At 49.8% G+C, this 14,064-nt stretch overlaps 4 protein-coding genes across 4 annotated transcripts; 1 reads left to right on the top strand and 3 right to left on the bottom strand.

Annotated features, from left to right (window-relative positions):
- Positions 1-142: 142 nt before the first annotated feature.
- On the bottom strand, positions 143-691 carry N7519_003807 (uncharacterized protein; the record flags this gene model as incomplete). Its single annotated transcript, XM_057290585.1, has 1 exon — positions 143-691. One exon carries the CDS (start codon positions 689-691, stop codon positions 143-145), a length of 549 nt encoding a protein of 182 aa, XP_057151787.1.
- Positions 692-1,330: 639 nt separating this feature from the next.
- On the bottom strand, positions 1,331-7,969 carry N7519_003808 (glutamate synthase (NADH); the record flags this gene model as incomplete). Its single annotated transcript, XM_057290586.1, has 6 exons — positions 1,331-1,472; positions 1,524-2,494; positions 2,598-4,187; positions 4,252-7,598; positions 7,667-7,707; positions 7,794-7,969. The coding sequence occupies 6 exons, from the start codon at positions 7,967-7,969 to the stop codon at positions 1,331-1,333; spliced, it is 6,267 nt and encodes a 2,088-aa protein (XP_057151788.1).
- Positions 7,970-11,049: 3,080 nt separating this feature from the next.
- N7519_003809 (uncharacterized protein) lies at positions 11,050-12,209 on the top strand (the record flags this gene model as incomplete). The annotated part of the gene is made up of 2 exons (XM_057290587.1): positions 11,050-11,082; positions 11,136-12,209. The coding sequence occupies 2 exons, from the start codon at positions 11,050-11,052 to the stop codon at positions 12,207-12,209; spliced, it is 1,107 nt and encodes a 368-aa protein (XP_057151789.1).
- Positions 12,210-12,883: 674 nt separating this feature from the next.
- Positions 12,884-13,636, bottom strand: N7519_003810 (SNARE domain- containing protein; the record flags this gene model as incomplete). The annotated part of the gene is made up of 4 exons (XM_057290588.1): positions 12,884-13,087; positions 13,171-13,264; positions 13,352-13,549; positions 13,626-13,636. The coding sequence occupies 4 exons, from the start codon at positions 13,634-13,636 to the stop codon at positions 12,884-12,886; spliced, it is 507 nt and encodes a 168-aa protein (XP_057151790.1).
- Positions 13,637-14,064: the final 428 nt, after the last annotated feature.

Raw genomic sequence — 14,064 nt, forward strand, 5'->3', positions numbered from 1 at the left:
CATATAAAAAGCTCAACTGCGAAGCAAGCCTGTAAGACCTATTGTTAGGAATGATTTAAGAAGTTAGCATCCAGCAATTCAATGGAAGACAGCTAACTGATGTTCTCCGATTCTCTAGCCCATTCCAAACTTCATTCTTTTATTACTCTTCATCTTCCTCCTTGATAGACTGGAGTCGTGACTTGATGTGCTTCCTTACTCGATCTTCAATTTCCGCTATCCTAGCATTGACAGAACTCTTGCTGCCCGTGCTGCACGTAGAGGAAGCCACACTAGGCGTAGGTGAAGGAGTGACGTTTTGCAGGGTCACAGTTTCAATCCCCGGGTCGGCATCGAGGTTCAACTTCTTGCTGAGTCTCTTTACCTTAGGGCTAGTGGGATGGTCAACAGTGAGCTTGGCCATGGCAGCAGTGATATCAGCGACATCGGATGGACCGGACGCAGCAGGAGTAGATCGACTGCCCAGATCCCTGGGGTGGGAGGTGGGAGGCCTGGCGCGACCGCCGGTCCCTGTGGAGTTCTTCCGGGAGCCCTGGCGGGTACCCTCGATACTCCTACCGCGCGCAGATACTCGACCATCGTTATACCGGCGGACGGAACGCCGCTCGCCGTCGACCTCGCGGTCAGTGATGAAGCCGTTGGGATTGAGATCGTTCGCAGCCGCGGCTGTCTTATTGGCTTCGTTGCCCATGTTTGAGATGATAGGACCTGTAAATCTGTGAAATAGGTAAGCTGGATTAGTTGAAATGAATGAATGGAATGGAATGGTCCGAAAAAGCAAGGGATATTTGGGCGGTTATATAGGTTAGCCATCAAAGCCGGCCATGCAGAGTCTAACAAGGGGAAGTTGCCAAAGAAAGAAGCATAAAGACATTGTTGACTCTTCAGCTCTTTGTCCTTCGTTCTTTCACACAAAGACATAAAAGATACTCAAAGAAAACGAGGCATTCGGCCTTATAGACGAATTTGAGATAATGATGGAACATAGTCAGATTTGCAGAAAAAAGAAAAGCTATGTACAGCAGAAATAGAGAGATCACCGAATGGCAGCCGCTCTAAACACCTTGCAGACCCTGAAAAGGCAAAGAAAAATGACGCTGAAGCAAAACATAAGATGAAAATCAAAGAAATAAAAATGGAAAGTAGAAAGCAAAACTCAAGAAAGCGCAGTATTGTAAACTTTTTCATTCGCGCGGAGAACCAACCTCATGGAATCCTGTATATGCCACACAAGTTTATCCCATTTGATGAACTTTCCCGCATCGAAATGAAACTTTTATCATGATAATGGCCGTCAAGGTCGTAAAACATGTCCTGCATCGCCGCTAGATTAAGCAGCAACCTCAGTGGGTTGGGGAACGGAGTCGATGGCAGGGCGACGGACGATACCACCCGTGACTGGGAGCTGGGAGCTGGTTCCGCTGAGGAAAGTGTCCACTTCGCGAGCACACTGGCGACCTTCATTGATACCCCTGGAATTATATTAGTGAATTGCTAACTATAAGAATTGGACGAAAACTCACCAGACAATCAAAGACTGTCCACGGCGGCAGTCACCTGCGGCATAGACACCGGGAATGTTGGTCGAGTAGTGGCCGGGAGGGGTCTTGATGTTCTTGCGAGGATCAAGCTCAATCTCATCGCCAAATACACGATCCTCGGGACCCAAGAATCCCATAGAGAGGAGCACAAGGTCAGCGGGGAAGAATTGCTCGCTACCCTCGATGGTCTTCATGTCCCAGCCGCCGGTAGCGCTCTTGGTCCATTCAACCCGGACAGTGTTGATACCCTTGACGCGGTTGTTGCCATCGTCGACGAACTCGGTCGACATGACACAGTACTCGCGTGGGTCCTTGCCCATGTGCGTCTTGACCTCGGTGTGACCATAATCGACACGGTAGATACGGGGCCACTGAGGCCAGGGATTGTCACGGGCACGCTCTGGGGGAGGCTGGGGCAACAACTCGAAGTTGGTCACCGATTTGGCACCATGGCGGACAGAGGTACCAATACAATCGTTGCCGGTATCACCACCACCAATGACGACGACGTGCTTGTCCTTGGCAGAGATGTATTCGCCATCCGAAAGACCAGAGTCGAGGAGGGACTTGGTGTTCTTATGCAAGAACTGCATGGCAAAGTGCACGCCATCCAATTCACGACCAGTGACCTTGAGATCACGCGCAACAGTGGCACCAGTGGCAACAATAACAGCATCATTGGTGGCACGAAGAGACTGCAGAGAAACCTCACAGTCAGGGCCCACAGCAGTGCCCGCAACGAACTTGATACCTTCAGCGGCCATGAGGTCGATACGGCGCTGGACAATCTTCTTGTCAAGCTTCATGTTGGGGATACCATACATGAGAAGACCACCCATTCTGTCGGCACGCTCATAAACGGTGACGCTGTGACCAGCGCGGTTAAGCTGATCAGCAGCAGCCAAGCCCGCAGGCCCAGAGCCGATGATAGCAACGGTCTTGCCAGAGCGGGCCTTAGGGGGGGCAGGGAACCATCCAGCCCATCTCGAATCCACGGTCAATGATCGCGCACTCGATGGATTTGATACCAACGGGGTCTTCGTTAATACCTAGAACACAGGATCCTTCGCAGGGTGCAGGGCAGACACGCCCGGTGAACTCGGGGAAGTTGTTGGTCATGAGCAGACGGTTCAAAGCATCCTGCCACTGGTTCGCAAAAACCAATTCTGTCCACTTAGGAATGATGTTGGAAATAGGGCAGCCAGTGTCCGACTGGCAGAATGGAACACCACAGTCCATACAACGGGCAGACTGGTACTTGAGCTCGTCCTCACTGAGGCGGTGGGAGATCTCGCCCCAGTCACGAGTACGGGTTGTTGCGTTGCGATACTTCTCACTGCGGCGGCTGTACTTCATGAAACCTCTTGTTTTGTCCAAGATCAAGGCGGATCGCTTTTTCTCAGCCTTCGAGTCGATAATGCTGTCTTCAATGTCCAGCAAGTCAGTCTTCTTGGAATCATCGGCCTTGGCCCTCTCGGCTTTAACAGGGATACTGGGAAGCTGAGGAAGAGTGAATTCAGCTTTCTTCGCAGCCTCCGCCTTGGCAGCCTCTTCCTCCATGACGCGCTTGTAGTCGGTTGGCAGAACCTTGACGAAGTGGGGGAGAGCACGAGTAAAGTCGAGCAGGATGCGAGCAGCCAACTCAGAGCCAGTGTAATGATGGTGGTCTTCAACCAAACCGCGAACAAAGGCAATCTCCGATGGGTCCTCGATACTAGAGATTTCAACCATCTCCAAGTTGACTTTGGAATGGAAGTCCTGGTTCTTATCCAGGACGTAGGCAATACCACCAGACATACCAGCAGCGAAGTTGCGGCCAGTGGGTCCGAGGTTCAGTACACGACCGCCAGTCATGTACTCACATCCGTGGTCACCAACTCCCTCAACGACGACAGTGGCACCAGAGTTACGGACAGCAAAACGCTCGGCGGCCATGCCACGGAAGTAGCAAGTTCCGCGGGTGGCACCGTAAAGACAAGTGTTACCGACGATGACGTTTTCTTCGGCCTTGAAAGCGGCCCCACGCGAGGGGTAGATGATGAGGCGGCCACCAGAGAGACCCTTGCCAACATAGTCGTTGGCATCACCTTCAAGCTCAAGGGTGACACCGGGGGCGAGGAAGGCACCAAAGGACTGACCAGCAGAGCCCTTAATGTTCGCGTGGATGGTATCCTGAGGAAGACCAGCTTCGCCATAACGTCTGCTGATCTGATAGGAGAGAGTAGCACCCAGAGCACGGTCAGTATTAACGATATCGCATTCAATTCGGCAGGGTAGACCCTTCTCAAGAGCGAGCTCCGATTCAGCAATCAACTTGTTGTCCAAGCGGGTGTGAAGGCGGTGATCTTGCTTGCGAACATTGTAGGTAGCTACTCCAGGGCGAAGTGAGTGAGCCGGGGTCAGGATGAGTGATAGGTCAATCCGTTCCTGCTTAACATTACGAATATCGTCCCGGACCTTAAGCAGCTCAGCACGACCGACCATCTCGTTGACCGAACGAATGCCCAGCCTGGCCATGATAGCACGCATCTCGTTGGCAACATAGTAGAAGAAGTTAATAACATGCTCCGGTGTACCCTTGAATTTCTGCCTCAGTTCGGGATCCTGAGTCGCGATACCAACAGGGCAGGTATTCAGGTGACATTTCTAGGGAAAATATATTTGTCAATAGGCCGGTCTCATCAGGAAATCAAGAGATGAATGTACTCACTCTCATCATAATGCATCCCAATGCAATCAGAGGGGTTGTGGCAAACCCATATTCTTCCGCTCCGAGCAGACAGGCGATGGCAAGGTCACGGCCGGTACGAATTTGGCCATCAGTCTGGACCACAACACGACCACGAAGATCGTTCAAAACCAGAGTTTGATGAGTCTCTGCAAGACCCAGTTCCCAAGGAAGACCGGCATACTTGATACCGGTCCAGCGTGAGGCACCGGTGCCACCATCATGACCAGAGATCAAGATGTGATCAGCCTTGGCCTTGGCCACACCAGAAGCGACAATACCAACACCAACCTCGGATACCAGCTTAACGGAAACACGAGATCGGGGGTTAGAGCACTTGAGATCGTAGATAAGCTGCTTCAGATCTTCAATGGAGTAGATGTCGTGGTGCGGAGGCGGGGAGATAAGACCGACTCCTGGGGTGGAGAATCGAGTGCGAGCAATGGGGCCGACAACCTTGTGGCCGGGTAATTCACCACCCTCACCGGGCTTGGCACCCTGGGCCATCTTGATCTGCAGTTCATCAGCGTCGGCGAGGTAGTTGGATGTCACACCGAAACGACCAGAAGCAATCTGCTTGATGGCGGACCGCATCGTGTCGCCGTTCTCCATCCTCTTGCTACGCTCGGCATCTTCACCACCCTCGCCAGTGTTCGACTTGCCGCCCAGGCGATTCATGGCAATGGCAAGTGTAGAGTGGGATTCCATGGAGATGGATCCGTAGGACATGGCACCGGTCACGAAGCGGCGGACAATTTCGGTCCAAGGCTCAACCTGGTCAATGGGAATAGGCGTACGCTGGTCAAAATCGAAGTCCAGCATTCCACGCAAAGTACAGTTCTTGATCTGCTCATGTGCGGACTTGGCGTAGGCCTCGTAGGACTTGTCGTTCTTGGTGCGAACGGCATCCTGCACGTTTGCAATACTGGTGGGATCGTTGATATGGGCCTCTCCTCCATCACGCCAGTGGTACTCGCCGGATTCAGGCAGACCGGGGACTTCGACAATCGGACGCGAAGGATAACCGCGCTCATGGAAGGCGAAAGCATCCTGGGCAATCAGATCAAAGGTGATACCACGGATGCGACTGGCAGTACCGGAGAAGCAACGATCGATAACGCTGTCGTCAATGCCAAGGGCTTCGAAAATCTGGGCACCCTTGTAGGACTGGAGAGTAGAGATACCCATCTTACTCATGACCTTGAGGATACCACCATCACAGGAGGACTTGTAGTTCTGAACAACCTTCTCATCGGAGATGTCCTTGCGGATCAAGTTTTCCCGATTCATCTTGAGAATACATTCCAGAGCCAGGTAAGGGTTGATGGCATCGGCACCATATCCCAGCAGAACACAGTGGTGGTGGACCTCGCGAGCCTCAGCGGTTTCAACTGCCAGGGCCGCAAGCGACCTCCACTTGTTTCGGACGAGATGGTGATGCACCAGACCGGTAGCCAACAAGGCAGAGACTGGAACACGGTCGGCGGATGTAGCACGGTCGGAGAGAATGATGACCTTATCGCCATTCCGGATAGCTTCAGTGGCACCATCGCAGATGGAATCGAGCGCTTCAATATAACCAGCCGTGCCCTTGCTCTTTTCAAATGTGATATCGATAGTTCGCACGGTCCAATCGTTGTGGGCTATGTTGATATTCTTCAAAGCATTGAACTCGGGAATGCTCAGGATGGGAGAGGGAAGACGCAGGCGGTGACATTGCGAAGGGTCCATTTCCAGCAGGTTTCCCTGGGGACCGACGTAACATTCGAGGGACATAACCACAGCCTCCCTGATAGGGTCAATGGGAGGGTTGGTGACCTGAGCAAAGAGCTGGCGGAAGTATTCGTAGAGTAGACGAGGCTGAAGGGCAATACAGGCGAGAGGTGCATCATTACCCATAGAGCCCAAAGCTTCCTTGGAATCTGCAGCCATAGGGCCAAGAATCAAGCTGACTTGTTCAAACGAGTACCCGAACACTCGGAGGCGGGGGTCGTTCTGAATAGTGTTGTTGTCCAAGGCGAAAGAAAGATCAACGTTCGAGTTAAGTAGCAACTTATTGATAGCAGGGAGCTGTAGAAGCCCCTTGTCCAGCCAGCCGGCAAAGTCCTGGCGACGGGCAACAGTCTGCTTGAGCTCAGCGTCATCAATGATCCGCCCAGCCACGGTATCAACCAGCAGCATCTTTCCAGGCTGCAAGCGGCCCTTCTGAACGACCCTCTCGGGATCAATATCAATAGCGCCGACCTCGGAAGCACAGACGATGCGGTCATCGTCCATTACGTAGAAACGGCAGGGACGGAGACCGTTACGGTCAAGATTGGCACCGCAATAACGTCCATCGGAGAAAGTGAAAAGAGCTGGGCCATCCCACGGTTCCATTTGACAGGCAGCCCACTCGTAGAAAGCGGACTTGGCTGGATCCATGGCGGGGTTGTCTTGCCAGGCCTCGGGAATCATAATCATCACTGCCTCGGGCAGAGACAGAACGCCGTTTATCATGAGTAGTTCAAGCACGTTATCGAACGCAGCTGAGTCGGAACCGCCATCCTCAACAATGGGGTAAAGCTTGTCAAGCTCGTCACCAAAGACCTCTGACCGCAGGACACCTTCTCGTGCGCGCATCCAGTTTTTATTTCCTCGCAAGGTGTTGATCTCACCGTTATGGGCAGCCCATCGCAGAGGTTGGGCACGATCCCAGGATGGGAATGTGTTTGTAGAGAATCGGGAGTGCACTAGGGCAAAGTGGCCCTCGTAGTCTACGTTCACTAAATCGTGGTAGTACGTGTACACTTGGACGGGAGAGAGTTGACCCTTGTAGACGATGTTCCGGTTGCTGAGAGAGCAGAGGTAGAACCAGTTTCCGAGGCCGATGACATGGGTAGCACGCTTTCGTAGAACGTACAGCTGAAGCTCAAAGGTTCTCTCGTCGAACTTTTCAGTGTCAGTGATCTCTGGCTTGTTGCCTTCACCGTATGCCGATTTCAAGACCACAAACGGCTGCATAATAATGGGCTCTCGAGATAGTGCAGCAGGACCGAGAATAGTTGAGTCCCGTGGCACTTCACGCCATCCAAGAACACGCAAGCCAAGTGTTGTGGCCAGTTCCTCAAAATCCACTATAGACTGCTTGAGAGCTTCCTCATCGGGCTTGAAGAACAAGTTGCCAACAGCATATTGTCCCAATGGAGGGAGATCCACACCCACCTCACGGGCGAAGTTTTTAATAAAGAATTTGTGTGGAATACTGGTCATCACACCAGCACCGTCACCATCCCGTGCATCAGAGCCAACGGCTCCTCGGTGGGTCATGTTGCACAGCAGATTGCGGGCTGTTCAATTGCCATCAGCTTCACTTGTTCTGGTGTCGTTCCGCAAAGAGTAGAAAACTGGCACTCACCATCGCTAACAATCTTGTGGCTTGGCTTGCCCTTGATGTGACTGATTTGTCTCGTCAGAATTGAGTTGGTCTTCATGCCTCCAATTGGGGGAGGGGGTGGGGCACAATCTTAGGGGATTTCACTCACGCTGCGAAGCCTACACCACAGGCATCCTTCTCATATTCAGGATCGTACAGACCTTGCCGCTCTGGCAGAGCATTGGCCCAGCCATAACCCTTTTCGGGTTGGTACTGAGAATACTCATGAGGAGCCTGTTCTTCACTTATATCTTTGCCATAGAGCTCCTCCAAGTTAAGACCCATTCTTCCGCCGGGAGCCGACAGAGAATGGAATGGTAACTAAGGGGATTGTTGCTAGGAAGACCCCACCGATTTGGGGATTGACAGCTGGTGATGGCGTCACAGGAAGTCGTAGCGCGAAGGAGGAATAAATGTGTCAATGATCACCCAGCTTCTGCGAAAGAGTTGAAGATCGAAGAGGGGGAAGGTGAAAAGGAGAAACAGAGAAACAGAGAAAAAGGAGGGGGGAGAGAGAGAGAGAGAGAGGAAAAAAAAGGATGGGCGATTACGGCGGGACAGCAGGTCCGGGGATTGCAAGCCCCCGATGTACCCCAAAAGGGAAAATTACAATGGTGGGGGGAGTCTACCGTGGCAAATTGCTAGAAAGCAGCCAAGAGAACGGTAAGGGGAGTGAGGTCAAGTGAAAGAAATATGAGAGTGAAATATGCCATGCTACACGATACATTATACATTATACATTACATACACATGCACATACAACATACCATTTAGTTCTGAACACACGTTTTTAACCATATGAAAAGACAACATCGACGGAAACAGCCCAAAGAGCCAAAGTAATGATAATCATTATGATTACGGAGTGCAAATCATCCCAAGATAAGCATCGCTCGACCAATCAGAGTGAAGATTTTACGACCCTTAGCTCTTTACTACGTCAACTAACTTTGGTGGGGACTCCATACCTATATAGTACTATACTATATACTATATACTAGTATATACTATATTAGTATATTAATATGTATGCTTATTAGTATATCAGTATATTCGTATACTATACGGAGTATACTATCACTAATATTTATATATTCTTATTTATTATACCAATCACTTCCTCTTTTCTTTCTCTCCAAAAGCTCAAGAAAACAAGGTCTAGTGGGTCCTATAGGCCCATAGGCCCATAGAGACCCATAAAAAGATCAGAGCTGCTCATTGGACATATTCAAAGTGCATCCAAAGTACTCCGTACTCCCGAAGAATAAGGGCAATCCTCACATGTTAACCCGGGTGAATGGGCGCACTCCCTAGTGGGGCAAAGATGTGCTTAATCCATTTGATTTCGAGCCGCTGGTTTGCGTTCTCTGCAGGGGAACCGAAAACAAAAAGTACTAAAAATTTACTCCAAAAGTACCAATCTAAATAAAAAGGATTCAAGTTTATACAAAAAAAACAAAAGAGAAGAATACAGAAAGAAAATAACAATTAGGAAATTGTTGGACATTCTGAAACCGTTACAAATATGTAAAGACATCAATTGATCCATTGAAATGCATAAATACCTGTAACGGTAACTACACATTCCGACAACGGCCAAGTCCATCCCGGGTTTTCCCTCTTACCTTACCTTGGAGATGCCAATGAACGTGGCCCGATTTCGGGCCCTGAGCCGTTTGCGGATGACCATTTCCCCCAGCTCATTCTTTGAGGTCAACCCAACTGCCTTATCGTTCTATAATGACCTGTTGGCTCGACATTGTGCCGAGAATATGGGAATTCATCTGCTAAGTTGAATTGATCATGCTTCCCCGCATTTTACATTCGTATGGATAAATTTATGGATAAATTGAAAGAGTTAGAGTCCGGAGGAAAGTGATCCGTCTAAACACGTGAAGACCTAGAGATAAGGTAGTTAGAAGATGATAATAAGAATACATAACTCTGATCTCTCCAAGGATCTCTTCTCCTTTTTTCGCCTAGCTGTCTACATCAGCCCATTACAATACAACATATACATCAATATCATGATCGGGTGAAACAGGACCAGTATTCTCCGCATCATGTTCTTTTTTTTAAAATAGTTCACATACACCATCTTCTAAGCTGCATTGTATACATCTGTTACCCACAACATACAACCATACAACATTGATATCCAATGTATCCGTGTTCATAACCCCAGAGTGGATATCACATGATCCCCACCTTTTCTGCGTCCAATGAAAGTGCAGACGAAAGTCAGACAGAACGTTCATTTCGATTTCAATTTCGGAACCGGCCTTTTCCGACTGTCCTCTTGTCCACTTTAGGTTCACCGAGTTGCTGGTGTCGGGTAATTTTCGGATTATCAACAACCTTAGACATTGGAATGTCAGCAGAGAGCTCTATTATCAACTACCTAGGTACTCCGTATGCTCCATAGTTGAAAGAGTCTTGGAAGCCTCCTTATGTTGTAACTCAAAATTCTGCTTTAACTAATACTCAATTTTGGATTCACGGTAATATCGCACCTCTCACAGTTACCACTTTAGGACTACATCGAAATTTCTCTAGAGCATCGCAGTGGAAATAACGGTGAAGCAGCATCACTTCCTGTATTCAGATCTTGTCTTGTGTGGAGGTCTCAGGCAGTAGTCCTTTGGCTGAGACCTCGCATCTCCACTGGTAGACTTATGCATCGTAGTACGGCGTACATATGCAGTGTCTGTAGCCAAGGGCCTGGATTACTGAAAGGCACCATCATTCACTGGGATCTGCCCTCGAATTACGGAGTACATGAGCACATTGCTAATTTGCCTTGAAGTTAAAACTAGAGGTACACTTCATCATTCTAAGATGAAATTCAACCTGATCCCTAGATCGACCCATATAACATAGGATGCTGTTTAAAGCTATAGGTGTTTTCAATGTTAATAGAAGATACTATATGGAATATAGTTATCCTCAAATTACTAGAGAGAGCCTTTTTTTTTTAATACATGTTTAACTACATAGGTACATACCTAGGTACAAATACGGAGTATGAAAGAAAGGGATTCCCCGCATAGATGAAAATTGATTGGCTGTGGAGCTCCAGCCTTTTCTGAGCGCGCGCCTTCCCCGTTGGATCTTTGGATTGTTTCTTGACATCTCCAATTGCTTCTCTACCTAGGTATATCTTCTTCCTTTCAAGACCAAAGCTCACACGCGTGAAGTCCTAGTACCGGTAGCCACTCCTCGCCCCACACCATAAACAAACTGCTACTTTGCACGGCTACAAACCGCCGTCCAAATCGCAGGACATCCCCACAAAGCTCCATAAACAGAAACCCTGGCATAGACAGGGTATTCCCAAATCTGGTATTGAAACAGTTATTGCAGTGATGCTCACCCTTTCGTCCATCACCCCGCGTGACGTAAGTGCTGACGCATTTCAAACCAAACCTCGAGGAAATTAACAACTTGATAGTCCCACGAACTCTGGTTCGGATCCTCTCAACCATATCGCTCTACCTCCGATCAACAAGCTGGCGACAATTCCGCTGCAAACCACCTCGCCCGACGCAATGCCGGCACGTCCGGCAGTAATCGCTCATTCATGCCATCCCGCTCTTCTGCCAACACAATTGCCACATTGGCCGCAGAAGAACGCTCGCTACGCGCTCGAAAATTGAACATCGCGTCGTTTGGATACTCATGGATCAAACCGGCGGGGTGTGCGAAGACAATGCTCGGTATGAAAGAGGAGGAAGCGGAGCGCGAAGAGGCGCTACAGGTTGCCGCGGCTGAAATGGAGGCTGCAGAGGGAGAAGGAATTATGGATGATGACATGGGGATGGAGAGAGGGGAAGTAGAAGAGGACGGAGGCATGGAACGCGATTTGGATGACGATATCCCCAACGCGGAGGAGGAGGCCTCGGGTCTTATCGAGGAAGGCGAAGAAGGGCTTGAGGAAGATGACATTGGAGAGGAAGGGGAATATATGGAGCGCGACTTGGATGATGACATCCCTGAAGGTTTCCCCGATGATGACTATGAGGGCTCAGGCCTGTATGACGACGAAGAAGAGGACGATTTCGACAACCAGCCTGATCTGGATGCGGAGATACCTGCCGCCGACGGTGAGAGTGTGAGCGAAGACATGACGCGCGACCTCGACGATGATATCCCAGATGCTGCAGAGCAAGGTTCGGAGCAAGAAGGGGAATGGCAGCACACAGACAGCGAAGAGGAGCTGAGTGATGAGGACGATGAAAACGAACCCAGTATTATTCAAACCAGGTTTGCGGAGAACTTCCGCACCAGCACGCCAAACAGCCGTGGCTTGCCTCCACCTCCAACTTTGCGCCGCGAGCCCGAGACTGAAGCCCAACGCCGTTTCCTCAATCGCTGGAGCGGTGGTGGCGATGCGTTGGATTCCAGCAGCATGCTATACAGCGACGAAGACCTGCGCGCGTCCATAACCAGTCAGGGCAGTCGACGAAGCGGGTTTGCGAGAAGGTTCCCGCGCCACATCGGCGGGCCCAGGGATAGTCTGAACTAGAGAGGCTATCCAAAATTATGTTAGACGTGTTCGGTGTCATCTACGGCGTTTTTGTGTCAGCTTAAAAAGATAGACCTTGGGGGTCTGCCCCGGAGTTTTGATAGCAGCGTATGATACCTCCTTATAAGAAGATCAATGAACACGACTTCAAACACGTTTTGAGGTAAACACAGTCACGGGAACTAAAGCTTGACCTGTAAATGGTTTCTTTTGTCAGGATAGTCCCTGTATATTGTTTTAAATGCACTATGTACAGTTTTCCTAAAACATCTTCCAATATCAAACCAGAAATAACCTAACCATCATCAGACCACATCGGACATCTTTCCTGGATTATCTCCGGAGATTGATGCCAGGAAGATCACCAACGTGCCAACCCAAAAAGCGGTACGTGGCCGACATCTGAGCCAATGGCAGGGGTTTGCATATACATAGCTCAAAGAATCCATACTCCCAGAACACCTCATAGCACCAAAGCCAAGATCCCCATGCTGAAGATACTGATAAGTCATGCGCATGGCTCGAACTATACGAGAACAAGTAAAAGAGCAAGTCGCTGGGTTTTGCGTGAAGTAAGACGAGAGATTAAAGATGATAAAGACGAAAAAGGCGGGCGTGGACGACATAGTATAGAGCGCGAGTGCACGTCTTCGAGAGACAGCAAGGGTATACGTTCAAAATACCCACACATAGAAGAACAGGAGGAAGACGGCGAAAAAGAAGCCGAGCCAAACTCGCCAGCCTATGCCGGTGCTGTCGGCCATGCGAAGCATGCGGTTCATATTCCCGCGGAGTCGGACTCGGGTGTTGTCGAATGAATCGTTGAGGTCGGTGATGTGGGAGGTGTCTCGGATTTCATCGCCAATTGCGAGTGTGATCTAGATGGTTTTCCTGTCAGCGGTTGCCATTAAACGACCACCTGCTTTTCCTGGGTCTGGAGATACGGGTGCAGGCTTCTTACATTCTTCAACATTTTGACCTTGGCACTGATACCCTCAACTTCAGCGTCATTTTGTGACTCGAGAGATGAGAGAACTGCATCGGAGTAGTGCCCCCTACAACAAAGCCTTGGTTAGCAACTACACATCCTTCCTCGGAAGAACGACGGAAGACCTCAAAAGATCATGAGCCACTCAACGCACTTTTTGTCGGGCGATGCACTTTGATATCCCGCTCCAGCTGCACCACTACTCGCATAACCATTAGGTGCTGGACTGGAGTAGCCTCCGTACCCGTATCCACCAGGTTGTTGGGCAGGCGATCTGCTAGCTTGGCGAGAGTCGCCACCGTATTGATCGAAGAGAGACGAAGAGGCGCGGGGATCACGTTGACGGGGAAACCTATTTAGATTACTGTTGCATTAGCTGGCTGAAGGCGACCCCATAATGAACCGAGATACTGATGGTGGAACAATACCGTGAAGCCATGGCGGTCGTGGAATGTAGCTAGAGTTCGTGCCGGGAGGGAGAGGAGAAACATAAACTGCAGATGGATAAGTTGTTCAGCAGCAATGGGGCATTTCGTAAAAGGCCAAAATCCAAGGCGATCACTGTTCGAGTCCTCGATGCTTGCGGAGCTAAAAACATCAAGGTGGCCATAGCGTTGTTATTCGCCGAACAACAGAACAGCACGTGATAGCCCAAGTTCTAGAATCGACATGCAGGATACACAGCAGTTGTGGTTCACGTGGGATTCTGTTTATTGTCAATTAGGTCAGGTAGGATTGATTATGGTGGAATACAATGGGCAATGCGTTGCCCATTCCAAACTATAGGCCCGGGGATGTCCATTAGGTCTACAAATTACATCATCATAGGCTGAACCCGGCCAATTCATAATGGACTAAGTGTATATT

The sequence above is a fragment of the Penicillium mononematosum genome, assembly GCF_028829835.1.
Source record: "Penicillium mononematosum strain IBT 11891 chromosome Unknown utg000002l:1.0-8112719.0:1.0-8118358.0, whole genome shotgun sequence".
Taxonomy (NCBI): Eukaryota; Fungi; Ascomycota; class Eurotiomycetes; order Eurotiales; family Aspergillaceae; genus Penicillium; species Penicillium mononematosum.